The sequence below is a fragment of the Vanacampus margaritifer genome, chromosome 2 (assembly GCF_051991255.1).
Source record: "Vanacampus margaritifer isolate UIUO_Vmar chromosome 2, RoL_Vmar_1.0, whole genome shotgun sequence".
In the NCBI taxonomy this organism is placed as follows: Eukaryota; Metazoa; Chordata; class Actinopteri; order Syngnathiformes; family Syngnathidae; genus Vanacampus; species Vanacampus margaritifer.
The window spans coordinates 51,831,853-51,845,133 of NC_135433.1; the positions used below are offsets into that span (position 1 = coordinate 51,831,853).

The following is a 13,281-nucleotide window of genomic DNA, read 5'->3' on the forward strand; positions in this document are numbered from 1 at the left end:
TGTTGTTTGCGCGTCTACAGATTCTTGTTGGAGAACTGTGCGCTTTCTTCACCAAGACTGATGGAACCCAGGAGAAGACCATTGTCACTGCAGACTGCTGCTACTTCAACCCCCTCCTGAGACGCATCATTCGCTTTTTAGGTGAACACTGTTTTGTATTCCACAGCCTTCACACTTAATAAGCTCACTGTCATTGTTCTGATTGAGAACAATTTAAAAACACTAAGTGGAGGAAGACCAAACAAACATGAAGACAATGGCCAGTGACAGCTATGTCCACTACTGAACAAGTAGAAGTCATTTAAATAATAAACTGCATTGAGAAATTAGCATACTGTAAAGTTGAATATTCAGAGGTGAAAACTGCAGTTGCAATTTCACACCCAGGCTGATAATAATGTGTTGATGCTATTTTGAGAGGAAAGACTTGTTGTCACCTGTTTTATCTAAGAGCATGTTTGATTCATTTCGTGTAGGCTCGACTTAACCTCATTGTGCCCCCGCACCCCCACCCCAACCCCAATTTTGGAGAACGTTAATGTTGAGTAACCTTGTAACTCCACAGTATGATTTTCACTTTGTTACATAAGAATGTTTTATATTCTCCCGTAATGTAATGTAACATATGTAAGATTATAACTGTTATGTGTTATATTATATGACAGTGTTAACACCATGTTTTTCACTGCCAGAACTGTAATTTAAAACACACACTCCCACATTGAATAAAAATAATAAATTGAGTGCGGAAATGTTTGGATTGTAAACATAATGTTCAAAGAAGATGAATAACAATAGGGTTATTTTTTTACTGAATCAAGTTTGACTTATACATGCAGCAAGTGAATAACGGTGATTTCCCTGCAAAATGTCAACTCAGTGGTTTTATGACATTTATGACAGCTCCTCAGACCTGCTCGTTCCCTGATTTTTTTATGCATTATACACTCATCGTTCGGAACGAGTGGGCGCGGACCTGGGAGAGCGTTAGGGCTAGCCATATCTTGGCCTCTTTTCATACCAAATATGCTCAAGCTGTGTATCATGCTTTTATTGAAAAAAGAGAACCGCTTCATAAGGTAGGTGAATTGATGACAATGAATCATTTTCCTGCTCCCCTAACCGCCCACATATCGGAAAAGGCCCCTGAAGCCCCAGGAGAGAAAAATAAATAAATCCTGGTGCCATGCCTGTGTATCTGGCAGAATTTCAATAAATATCACAACCACAAAATTCCCCTTTTGCACAGAAAATTCATTCAGCATGGTGTTACGCCACTGATCACAACAAATGCGGGGGTCAATGCTGAGGGTACCTGTTGCATTTTAATTGTGTGCATGCATTGCTTGCTTCAGTTTTTAGTACATACTGTACCATATAGGTTATGGGTCACAAAGTCATAAATTGAGACAAAATAATCAGATTTGGACGCTGAATTAAAAGAATGGGCATTCAGATCAAGAGTGTAAAGTCAGGATTAAACAGCTCTTGTGCTTATTTCTCCCATCTGAATGCAGGTGTTTATGCCTTTGGTCTATTTACTACAACCATCTTCGCCAACGCCGGGCAGGTGGTGACAGGAAACCAGACTCCTCACTTCCTCTCAGCATGCAGACCAAACTACACAGTCCTAGGCTGCCAGTCCAACACGCAATACATCACAGAGCGCCGGGCCTGCACCGGCAACCCTCTCGTTGTCATGTCTGCACGTAAATCTTTCCCATCCAAGGACGCAGCGCTCAGCGTTTACTCTGCAGTATACACAGTGGTAGGTTGATGCATGCTAGAGGTGACGCTTCTGTAAAAAGCTGCAAGGCCCACGCTATCAATCTCATCTCTCTGATTAGAGATTATGTTTTCCAGTTGACCCTTTCAGTAAGATTTAAGTCAGTCATACATCTTGGGTAGGAAAATAATGCGTATTTCACTCTAACCTTTAGCTGGAAGGAGGAACTCTTGTTATCTTTTATCAAATGCAATTTGCTGGTTACGGGCATTCCTGGCTTTGTTGTTCCCTACTGTGTGTGCTCTCTCACATGCCTTTCTTCAGATGTATGTGACGCTGGTGTTCAAGACCAAAGGTACGCGTCTGACAAAGCCCACCGTCAGCTTCACCTTGCTGTGTCTGGCAATGATCGTAGGCGTGATCAGGGTGGCGGAATATCGCAACCACTGGGCCGATGTCCTGGCGGGATTCTTCACTGGCGGAGCTATTGCTGTGTTTCTGGTAGGAAGAGAAAATTGAAAAACACTATTTTGGGGATATATGAATTTTCATTTTTGTAAGTATTAACGCTCAAAAATTCCATGTTTGTAGAACATTTCTCTGTTGTTCTAGAGGAGATTCTGAAGGAGGTAACACTTCAAAGTGTTTTGAAAATAGTACCTATGAAAGCATACCCAGAAATCCCCATGAGAGTTCTGTTACCAACCTTAGCAATATTGATCAAGTGAGAAATGTGCTCAATATTTTCAGCTTTGAAAAGAAATGTAGTAAAACAATAGAAAGTATGATAACATATTAGGGCCACATATAATAATTATTATTTTTTTAGAGGTGGGTAATCGTCTGCAGTGATGCGGACTCTGTATCGGTCCATTGTGGTAAAGAAGTAGCTAAGTCGAAAGGCAAACCTTTCGATTTACCGGTCGATCTACGTTCCTACCCTCACCTATGGTCACATGCTGTGGGTCGTGACCGAAAGAACAAGATCCCAGATACAAGTAGCCCAAATGAGTTTCCTCCGCAGGGTGTCCAGTCTCTCCCTTAGGAGATAGGGTGAGAAGCTCGGTCATCCGGGAGGGACTCAGTGTCGAAGCCGCTACTCCTCCGCATAGAAAGGAACCAATTGAGGTGGCTCGGGCATCTGGTTTGAATGCCTCCCTGTAGAGGTGTTCCGGGCATGTCCCACCGGCGGGAGGCCCCGGGGACGACCCTGGAGACTCTGGAGAGACTGTCTCTCGGCTGGCCTGGGAACGCCTTGGGATCCCGTCGGAGGAGCTGATTGAAGTGGCTGGGGAGAGGGAAGTTTGGGCTTCCCTGCTAAAGCTGCTGACCCCGCGACCCGACCCCGGATAAGCGGTAGATGATGGATGGATGTATGGAGGTGGGTAATATTCTGAGGAAAAACTTGCAAATTTGCGAGTTTATAAAGATTTTTGGGAAAAAAACTCAGAAACTTATGAGAAATACACATAGCGTACTACTCTGATGTTTGTGCCAATATTTTTCAGCCGTGAGAGTAATTGCTTTAGCAGAGATTACCCATATCATCAACCATATCAAGCATTCGGATTTTGAAGCGTTGGGTACTGCCAACGACAAAGATGCCTCGCTTTGTCCGCACGCTGAGGATCAAACATTTAAGTTAATTTGTTCAAATGTATATTTAATAGTACATTTATGTTTCCAGAATTATTATCTACACATTCATATTTTTATTTTTATTTTTTTGTACAATTAGCTACGTTGATGTGTCGATTCTGCTGTTTTCCGTCATTCACTTGCATTTACAAAAAGTATGCTAGCTTTTGATTGGCTAGTGTTAGTCAGCTGATAGGGGATCAGGAAGTGTATGATGCGTAAAGTTAAAATGAAGAAGAAATCTGTCTCCGTCCTGCCTTTTCTTTTTATAGTGTTCCCTTAACCACCAACGAATCCTTACATTAGCTCCTGGTGGACAAAAGCTAGCGCTCGTCCAGAATATAGCTACGCTATGTGTATTTCTCACAAGTTTCTGAGCTTTTTTCTCGCAAATTTGCCACTTTGTAAAGTAGCAAATTTGCAAGTTTATTTCTGGTAAATTTACAATTTTTTTTCTCACAAATTTGCCACTTCCTAAAGTTTTTTTTTCTGAATATTACCCCCACCCCCACTCTATATATTTATACGTGGCCCTAATACGCAGTGGTAAGAAAGTTCTAACATTGCAGACACATTTTTCAATGTGACCTCTTTCCATATGTTTGTGCAAGAAAGAGCACACCAAACAAAAACAATGACTACATTTTTAATGTTGATCATGAGCTCAAACATGACAATGTGTCCAAAATCCATCCAACTTGCTAAATTTAATCTTGTAATGGTTGTAATGATTGCACATCTTCGCTATGACCAGTGAGCTGCCCAATGATTGAATAAAGTGTGTCTAAAAAAATCTAATGAACCTGTCAATTGACTTTCTCACTGTTTGTCAAGCATCTCTCTAACTCTTCCTCCAGGTGACTTGTGTGATTAACAACTTTCAGCAGATGCACCCCAGACCTTGTGCACAACTACCGCAGCGCCCTGAGTCAACGCTGGGTATGCCCATGGTGACGTTGCCCTGTGTGGAGAGTCCACTAGAAAAGTTAAGTGGCCCTCAGGTAAGGGCCAAGGCATGCTTACATACACACTCAGGACCGCCTGTGATAAACCCTCGTTGTCTTATACCTAAATCTGTTGTCCTTTTTTTTGTCCCCAAACATCCAAAACACACATGCACGCATGAGGTCCCCAACTGCACTCAACAACAAAATAATAATAATAATGAAGAAAATCCTTTAAATCTGTGCACATGCATATTGTGCAGTCAGCTGATAAAACAACAGCTGGGATTTGTTTGATGGCATGAAATGTGCTGTGCTTACATTTCAACAAAAGAATGGAACAAATTCTATTGTGTGTGTGAGGGAAGGGCTGTCCTCTCACGCTACAGTGTTATACATGTTTACATGCAGAAAGTCACTTATGTGTTTGTTGCGAGTCAGCAGTTTGCCCTACAACCCTTGTGGTGTAATTCAGCATTGTGGAAAAATGAAAAGCAGTGTGACTGCTTCACAATGCTGTGATTTAGAAAGCAACGTTATGGATGGAACACAACGTCTTTTGGCTATATTTACATACAAGTTTATCTTCTGAAGACTTTTTTTTTGGGGGGGGGGGGGGGGGGGGTTGCACACTGTGTGAAAACATCCCTCAGATTGGCAGAAAAAACACCAGATATTAAATCATATATTTTCTTGGGACAACACTTAAGAAATTACACTTTGATACAATGAAAAGTAGTCAGTGTGCAGACTAATATAACAGCGTTCATATATTCTTCCCTCAAAATGCACCCATTAATAGCTAAACCCTGGCAACAAAAGTGAGTACACCCCTAAGTGAAAATGCCATAATTGAGCATATTTAGGGCCCATCCACAGGAAAGCCCGTTTCAATGTATCCGCACAAGTTTCTTACCGTTTAGGCAGTTCGTCCACATGGCAGCGCCATTTTGGAGCTCGAAACAGATCACTTTTGGAACCGGGCTCCAGAGTGGAAAGATTTCAAAACGCCCCATACGTTCCAATGTGGACACCATATGCGGGATACTCCTCGAGTTTGATGACGTATGCTCCAATTCTCGTGTGCGCGCGAACCGTCAGCCTGTCAACAATGGCGGATAGTAGTGTTGTAGTTGTTTTGCGCAACCTCCTTAGCTTTTACAGCTAAATATTTTGCATGATGTTGTTGTACTGGAATCACCCGCCATTGTCACTTCTCCTGTGTACGTGTCACTGATCTGTATATACTACTGGATAGCCGATAGCCCATACACGCCCGTGCAAGCCATTAAAGCGAGAAGGTGGCCATCTTACTCCTCCCATCTCACGAGCAGACTACTGTATAAACGATACGTACAGATTAGACATGTACAGCTCATAGGCTAGTATATATATATATATATATTCTTGGGAAGAGTAATATGGCAGCCTCGCGGCTTCAAAAACAGCCGGGAGTGAAGGGAGTTGCTTTGGTGAAAATGGCTGGGAGTGAATAAGTTAGCAGAGCATGATAATGACCGCCAAACACACCTCCAAGATGACCACTACCTTGCTAAAGGCAGAGGGTAAAGGTCCCAAGCATGTCCCTAGAACTAAACCCTATTGAAGCTCTCTGAGGCGTCCTCAACCGGAAGTTGGAGGATCGCAGGTATCACCATGTGCAATGCAAGCAGTTGCTTACTTTTGTCAATGAATGGATCTTTTTTTTGTCAAAAGAAAGATGCATATCCCATGAAAAACAGATGTAAACAGTTCTCTGTTCTCGCGCTGCACATAATGGTGCGGCTGTTATAAAAATAGCCTTCAGGACGACTTCCTAGTGATGTAAATATAGCCAGTGTGTTTGGAAAATGCCTTGCGTCCTTTGTGGTCTGTCACCTGTTCTAACCCTTACCTGATTGCCTATTTTCCTCTGTCTCCCACCTTGCCTCTCTCCTCTCAATCTGCTCCCTTTGACCCTCACTCTCCACCAGCATCCGGCACTTTGCTCTTCACCCCCACTCTACAACGCCTACGTTCAACCATTCTAAGCAACTTCGGGCTCTTGCCTCAATATTCACTTCCTTTGTTGTTCATATTTCTGTTTTGTAGCTACATGTAAATGATCACAAGCCACAAAGACATCCTCTCTCACCCCTGCATCCCTGTGCATCTCTCTTGATGATCCTTCTCTTGGCTTTTCTCTCTCCTCCCCCTCCCTCTCCTCTTTCTCACTCCTCTCTTTCCCCTGCAGACTCCGCGGGGATCTCCATTCACCGAGATCACATGACCATCAGCCCTATCGGTTCCCCGCCAAACCCGATGTCCTCATACTGTCTCGCTCCATTTCCAGCGAAGTCTAGACCAGCCGGAGCAGCACTCTCCTCGCTGTGCCGCACATTCAGCCGGGCGGTACGCGACGCTGCACCGCTCCTATTCCACGCAAGTCTAGACTGCTGATACACTTCCCACCCCACCCAAACTCCCAGGGAACCGATAGGCTAGACTTTTTCAAAGACTTTCTCTTGACTGGAACCTGCAGTAGAGGGCCAGAACATTCACTTTTCTTTTTCAATAATGTTTTTTGCCGTCTTTCTACTTTTTTATATAAAGTCATGTGAAGCTCACTATTTTTAACTGGTGTGCTTGCTTTGTGTGGAAAGACACATCAGACTGTGACCACAAAGAATGTCCATGTTTTCTCCCTTTCCTCTCCACCAAAATGCGTGTATTACAGTGAACCCCTGTTTACCATGGGAAATGTTCCAGTCCGACTGCAAAGGTGGGATCCCTTCCACATGCTCCTAACACACGTTTCACACCTATCACCTGTTTCACTCTTGCTCACGCAGTTCTCCAAAAAGAGGTTCATGGTGCAAGCACTGCCAGGCACTGCCAGTTGAAGTTGACTGTAAGAATTACACATAAAAAACTATGGTGATCATATTTTGAATTCCAAAAATGAGGCCACTCAGCCCGGCCTTAAGATCCTTAGATGATACTCAAAGTTTACTCAAAGATGCCATACATTATAACTGTTTTAACATATGTCTCCTCTGTATGGGTAGAAAATAAAGCAAAACAACAATTTCTGAATCACGGGTGCCGAACCTTCTTGCCCCAAGATCCACTTTTCAAGATATATTGCCATGACCACATCTCCGGTTTGGGAGCACACGATGATATTAGTGAGCTAAAATTAATTGAAAACATTGGAAAGCTCAGGGGTGAACTGACTGCAGTTGTTTTTGGCTTGTTTTCTATGGCACACTTGTAAGAAAACATTATTTCATTTGTAGCTGTCCTAACTCCCACAGCTTGCTTTTTCTCAATTTTCTGGATTTGTGTCTATGTCACACATGATCACTGCATACCTAGCTAAGATATTCTATTGGCCCTTGAATGCTCTGAACCAATAGCAGGGCAGCTTTTTCATGTTGGTGGTAGGGGGTCGGACCTAGGTATCGGTATGGTATCGGTCGATACTGCAAAACTGGGTATCGGGGGCCAAAAAACGGTATCGGAACAATACAAGTAGAAACCCATAAAAACGATCTAAGAAATAGGCGGTGCATGAACGATGAACCACAATATAGGGTTCCCTGTATGCCAAAATAAGTCAAATGTGAATCAGGGCTTGAATTGATTTGGTCTGCCATCATGAAGTTGGACCAGAGAAGCCCACTGAAGGAAATGTGTGCTGCTGGTTTACCCATAAAAAAAATCATTTTAGCAAAGTAGTGTGTGAACACATATATGATTTTTGCTTCTCTGCACTCCCTTGCTTTATCTTTTCGCTCCCATTTTCTATCTCATGACCCTCATGCATGCAGCGCCGTACACACTGTAGTTGGAGTCGCTTAACTCTTGTCAGCACTGCTTGAGGTTTACTCAGATCAAAGGATCCATTTGTGGTCTCTCGGCAGACACAGTAGACAAAAGCAAACAGGATTAAATGGGAAACATCTTCACATAGCGAAACGCGTCATGTTTCTGTGGCTCACTGCGAATTTCATTGGCACAGGCAACAAGAAAAATGCCATACTCGTCTCCACAATTTTGGTATAACAGACAGCCAAACAAAAGACCATCAGGAGCAAAATGCCCAAATGGGCAAGGAGCCTTTATTCAAGTCACTGCAGCAATCTCAACTTTTCTTCTAGATCATTCATTTCTGAGCATATTTTTAGTTCACACAAAGCTAGTGGAGCTCAAGCTCAAACTTAAGCACACAATTGCCCCAAATCGGTGCATTGTACCCTTCCTTGCCGTCAATGTCCACACATTTCAAATGTGTCTAAAAGATTATCCTGAGCCATTATTCTGTGGTGTGCTAAGAGTGATTTTCCTCCATGATCTGCACATAAATCGGTCAGGGCTGACAATGGAAACTGTTAAAGCTGTTCAATATTTACAATTATGTGCGGATTGTGACATGAAACAGGACAATTGCCATTCAGGAAGCAAGCTTATCTTGCCAGACACAAAAAGAAGCAAATGGTTGTGTTGAGCTTTTGTGTACGTAAAGTGTCTCCCAAGACATTCACCACAATGAAAATGACATGCAAGTGTTTAATTCTTCTTTATGTTTTGATACTTCATGTTTTGGTACTACAATAGAAACTTTCTACTGTGATACAGAGAATTAGATGTCATATGTGTACACCCCACCTACAAGAGCAGTAAGATCACGTATGGTGATCCTCCCCAATCATGTGAAGGGTGCACTCTAAAAAGAGAATTGTTGAACCAACTTAAGTTTAACAAGAGAATTATTGACCACCTTAAAAAAAATCACTTCAAATGGTAACACACAATTGAATTAAGTTAATCGAAAGTGAATATATTAAGTTTAATGTTCATTAAACTTAATATATTCACTTTGGATTAATTTGAAGCTATTTTTTTAAATTGGTTCAATAATTCTCTTTTTAAAGTGTGTGTCACATTTTAATAATCAGTTCTGACATCCAAAGAATACCTCAACTCACTTTGAATGATGTAAAAAAATAAATAAAAAAAAGTCACCCCAGTATGCAAGTACAATTTTTGATCAATCTACATCAGTATTCTCTTCTGTGGGGATTTTAAACATTTCTTGACAATAATATATGTGACCTCTCTCGTCTAAACATGACTAAATATTACTCAGGGTGCGGCCATTTTGCCACCGGCTGCCAAATGAAGATTACTGAAGATTAATGTTGCTCAGGGCTCAGGTAACGACCAATCACAGCTCACCTGCCTTCTGAAGCTGAGCTGTGATTGGTTGTTACCTAAGACCTAAGCAACTGTGATGTCATCTTCAGTCGACAGCAAGTAGCAAAATGGCCGCCCCCTGAAATGGACTAAAAATGGCTGGATTTTGCTGCTTAACTCATATCCCATTAACGCAATATTAAATAGAATAACATATTTAGACTAGTGGGGCTGCAGAGAAAATATGATTGCCCTAAAAACACTTTTGGAGTTGACTTCCCCTTTAATTACTATCTGTCACAATTCTCCGTCAAAGCAGATAGCTGAGGTAAAACAACAAATGGAAAAATCTTTTCCAGCACTTGACTCTTAAATTGTATTATTTGCCTCATGTCAAACGAAGCATGCTTTTGCGTTTAATGGTATTTTATACAAGATGCCAGAGGTCAGTTTAAATTAAAAATAATCTTTGGAAACACTTGAATTGTCAAAATTTTAAACTAAATTCTTCAAACATTCAAGAATTATTATTATTACTGTATAAGAAAATAAGCACCATATTACTGTTGATGATATCTGACTGAGCTGTGGTCAAATTGGAAAATTATCAGCTCTAGTGACACCACATTTTACTGCTGAAGGTTATGTACTATCCTACTGTACGTTTATGTTAATTTTAATTGTTCATGCATTTATTTTGGGTGCATAATCACTGTCATTCATGGACATGTATGTGACATATGGTGTGGTTGTTTTCGGTGCATCGTGATTATGTGGCGACAGTTTTGCGACTTTGATTTGCACACTTCTTCCAATCCATGTTTTCATTCACCCTCCCCTGCTTTTTTCTCTACAAATCCTTTCACAGTCCATAGGCACCACTCCCATATTTTTTAATTATCATTCTGTTGCGTAATGTTTCCCTCTGCTGGAGAATGCACACATAAGCCCATGTGCACAATTAAATGTGTCAGTTTATATTGTCCACCAGTTTGATCCACACTTTACACTGAAAGCTGTATAATATTGTACATAGTTTATTTATTCATATATATATATATATATATATATATATATATATATATACATATATATACACACACACACACATTCTAAAAACAGTTGGGTAAAAGTAACACAATTATGGATCAAAAATGGACCGATCCACTTTATCTTTATCTTTCTGGGTTGTTTTATACAAAATTAACAATTTTTTTGACCCAAGTAAAGTATTTAAACAATATTTATGAGTTGTTTAACGCTGAAACCCAATACCCATTTCTTGACTCAAAGTTGAGTCAAATCGACCCAAGTAGAGGATCGGTCCATTTTTGACCCATAGTTGGGTTATTTTTGACCCAACTATTTTTAGAGTGTATATTTAGGTGAACATAACTTACTCTGTTGACTGGGGAAAATCTGGATGTGATCAAAAGAGTGTCTTGGTTCTTATTGGACATATTGGCTGTAAAATAACATCATATTTAGGTCTCAAATGAACTGCTGATTGGACCAAAGTGAGACAAGGATTGATTATTATTATTATTATAATTATTATTATGGAATATTCTTAATTGTTTTAATTATTATAAGGAAGGCACAGATAAGAGAGGATGTATCAATGAATGCATGTGTGACCTGTTAAATTAGAACTATTTGATGGCACCAGCTGTTGCAATACTTACTTTTATCCCAATGAAGATGTAGTAACTTTTGCTTCTTTTCTATTGATTATGTGCAGGCATCTCATATAGTGAGGTTCTAGTGACAATTTACTGAGTGCCTTGCACTGTGAAAAGTCTAAAACGTAAAGCTGCCATTGTGGAGGTTGAGAGATGCAGTGTACACACATCATTCACGTGTGCAAACCTTTTGTCGGACTCATGACATTTGCAGCATATGACATCACAACATCCTTGTTTTGCCATCATTGCCACAATGAAGCAGAAATGCCTTAAGAGTACTGTATAACTTTATGGTCAACAACAGCACATATGGCAGATGATTATTCTGCGAATATTGTGCATTCAAATTTTCAGCACACAATTAATATTTGTGCATTGTGTGTCAGTGTACCCTGTCTGAGAGTGACTTTCTAAATGTGTTGACACAAAAAGAAAAGCCCAAGAGAGTAAGAGCTGATCAGTATACTGTATATTTTTCCCGGGTTCAACCATCAGCATGGCAGTTTACTTTCCTGTAAAGTAATATCTGTTTCAGTGAAGAACAAAAACACAGCAGTTGACTGACAAGTGAATAAAAAGCACCAGTGTCCTTCAGAGCTACAACGCTGAGGGCGACACATTTCCTTTCTTCAAATCTTTGTTTGTTTTGTAAGAATTGTGTGATGAGAACAATAAATGGATACTGCAATAAGAGAAACTCTGTGAACTGATTTATATACCTCCAAAAACAGAGGTTTTAGTAAAAGTTGTGCGTTGGAACTCATCATGTAGTCTAAAAAGTGTATGTTTGTTTCAATGGGTATGACAACTTGGATGTGACTGTTCTCGCACATAGTAGATATTTTATTTTTTTCTAAAACAAACACAAACCTCAGTAACTGAGAAGTCATGTTTTATCAAGCCACCCACAGTTAGGGTTTCATGTAATTAAATGCATACCTATGCAGAACCTTGTTCAACACTTTCATAAAACAATCTAAATTGTGGGCCCGTAAATTGGGGTAAAATGGAGAATTAAATAGCACCGCATCAGCCCCAAAAGACAACGGCCCACTGGGGAGCTGAATTGTATGCCAGATGGCCAGTCCAGCCCTCTGTGTTACCCCTCTAGTGTTTATTCCACTGTACTACTCCCACATCTGTGAGGACTTGGACTTTCCATCTTTTAGGTCAAGGGTTCCAGTCCCCCTGCGGACAAAAATGTCAAATTGGCAACTAGTTGCAGGACAGATGCTAATCTGCTTGCTGGCTACTGTCGAGGCGGTCTGGAGCAAGGCGTCCTTCCTACATACAAAGAGGCTGGACACTCAGGACACACTTGCACTAGAACCACATCTAGCTGCAACTGACATAACATATCTGTAGATTTTTTTATGCTCATTGTAAAACCTCAAGGAAAGGGGGGGGGGGTATCCATTGTAAAATTCTTATTTGAAATCATGGCTAAACAATAAATCACACATAATAAAACTGTTGTTTGTCTGCAATGCCAATGCCAATCCCCATAAAAAAAAACATTTGGACATTTGTGTATGAAGAATCATTTATGAACAACAAATTTACATGAATAAAAACGATTATGTAAAATGTACATAAAAATTTACATTTTAAATAACACAATTAGGCTTTTCCTATAGTGCACGTAGCATAAAAAACATCTTACTTTACATTTAACTTGACTCAGTTACGAGCAAATGCCTTTTATTATTTTGCTGCAGGTGTAGATGTCAATATTTAATTATTGGGACTGTACTCAACAATTAACTCAGCAAGCTACATTGTTTGTTTTTGATAAAACGCTGTGATTGTTGTTTCTTCTCTTTTTTTTTAGTTCTTCATTGTCCCACTAATTTAAGAACACACTGCTCACTGTTTCTTATTATGACCTTACTCTGACTGTAAACCGCCCAAAACGTTAGTTAAAATAAAAACAAAGATAGTGTAGCAATTTGCACATATATTTTGACATATATTTCAATTCAGCTATCATTGCATTTGTGCTAAAAGTTGGAGTCTTCAGGAAGAGTTTAATAAAATTCTGAGCGAGAGTTACAAACTCCGTGTACCTTAAACGCATCAGTAGTTGGAGCAGAAGCTCCATGTCTGTCCC

General features: G+C 40.4%; 1 protein-coding gene across 3 annotated transcripts in view; it reads left to right on the forward strand.

Annotated features, from left to right (window-relative positions):
* plppr2a (phospholipid phosphatase related 2a) overlaps positions 1 to 11,868 on the forward strand; it is a 55,114-nt gene extending 43,246 nt beyond the window's left edge. The window contains exons 4-8 of one of the 3 annotated variants that reach the window (XM_077555894.1): positions 21 to 141; positions 1,518 to 1,768; positions 2,051 to 2,227; positions 4,222 to 4,349; positions 6,542 to 11,868. In XM_077555894.1, the coding sequence (XP_077412020.1) occupies positions 21 to 141; positions 1,518 to 1,768; positions 2,051 to 2,227; positions 4,222 to 4,349; positions 6,542 to 6,650 (786 nt within the window). In that variant the 3' untranslated portion in view covers positions 6,651 to 11,868. Of the gene's footprint in view, positions 1 to 20; positions 142 to 1,517; positions 1,769 to 2,050; positions 2,228 to 4,221; positions 4,366 to 6,281 lie in introns of all 3 variants that reach the window. The other 2 variants (XM_077555895.1, XM_077555896.1) reach the window with 2 other exon arrangements.
* Positions 11,869 to 13,281: the final 1,413 nt, after the last annotated feature.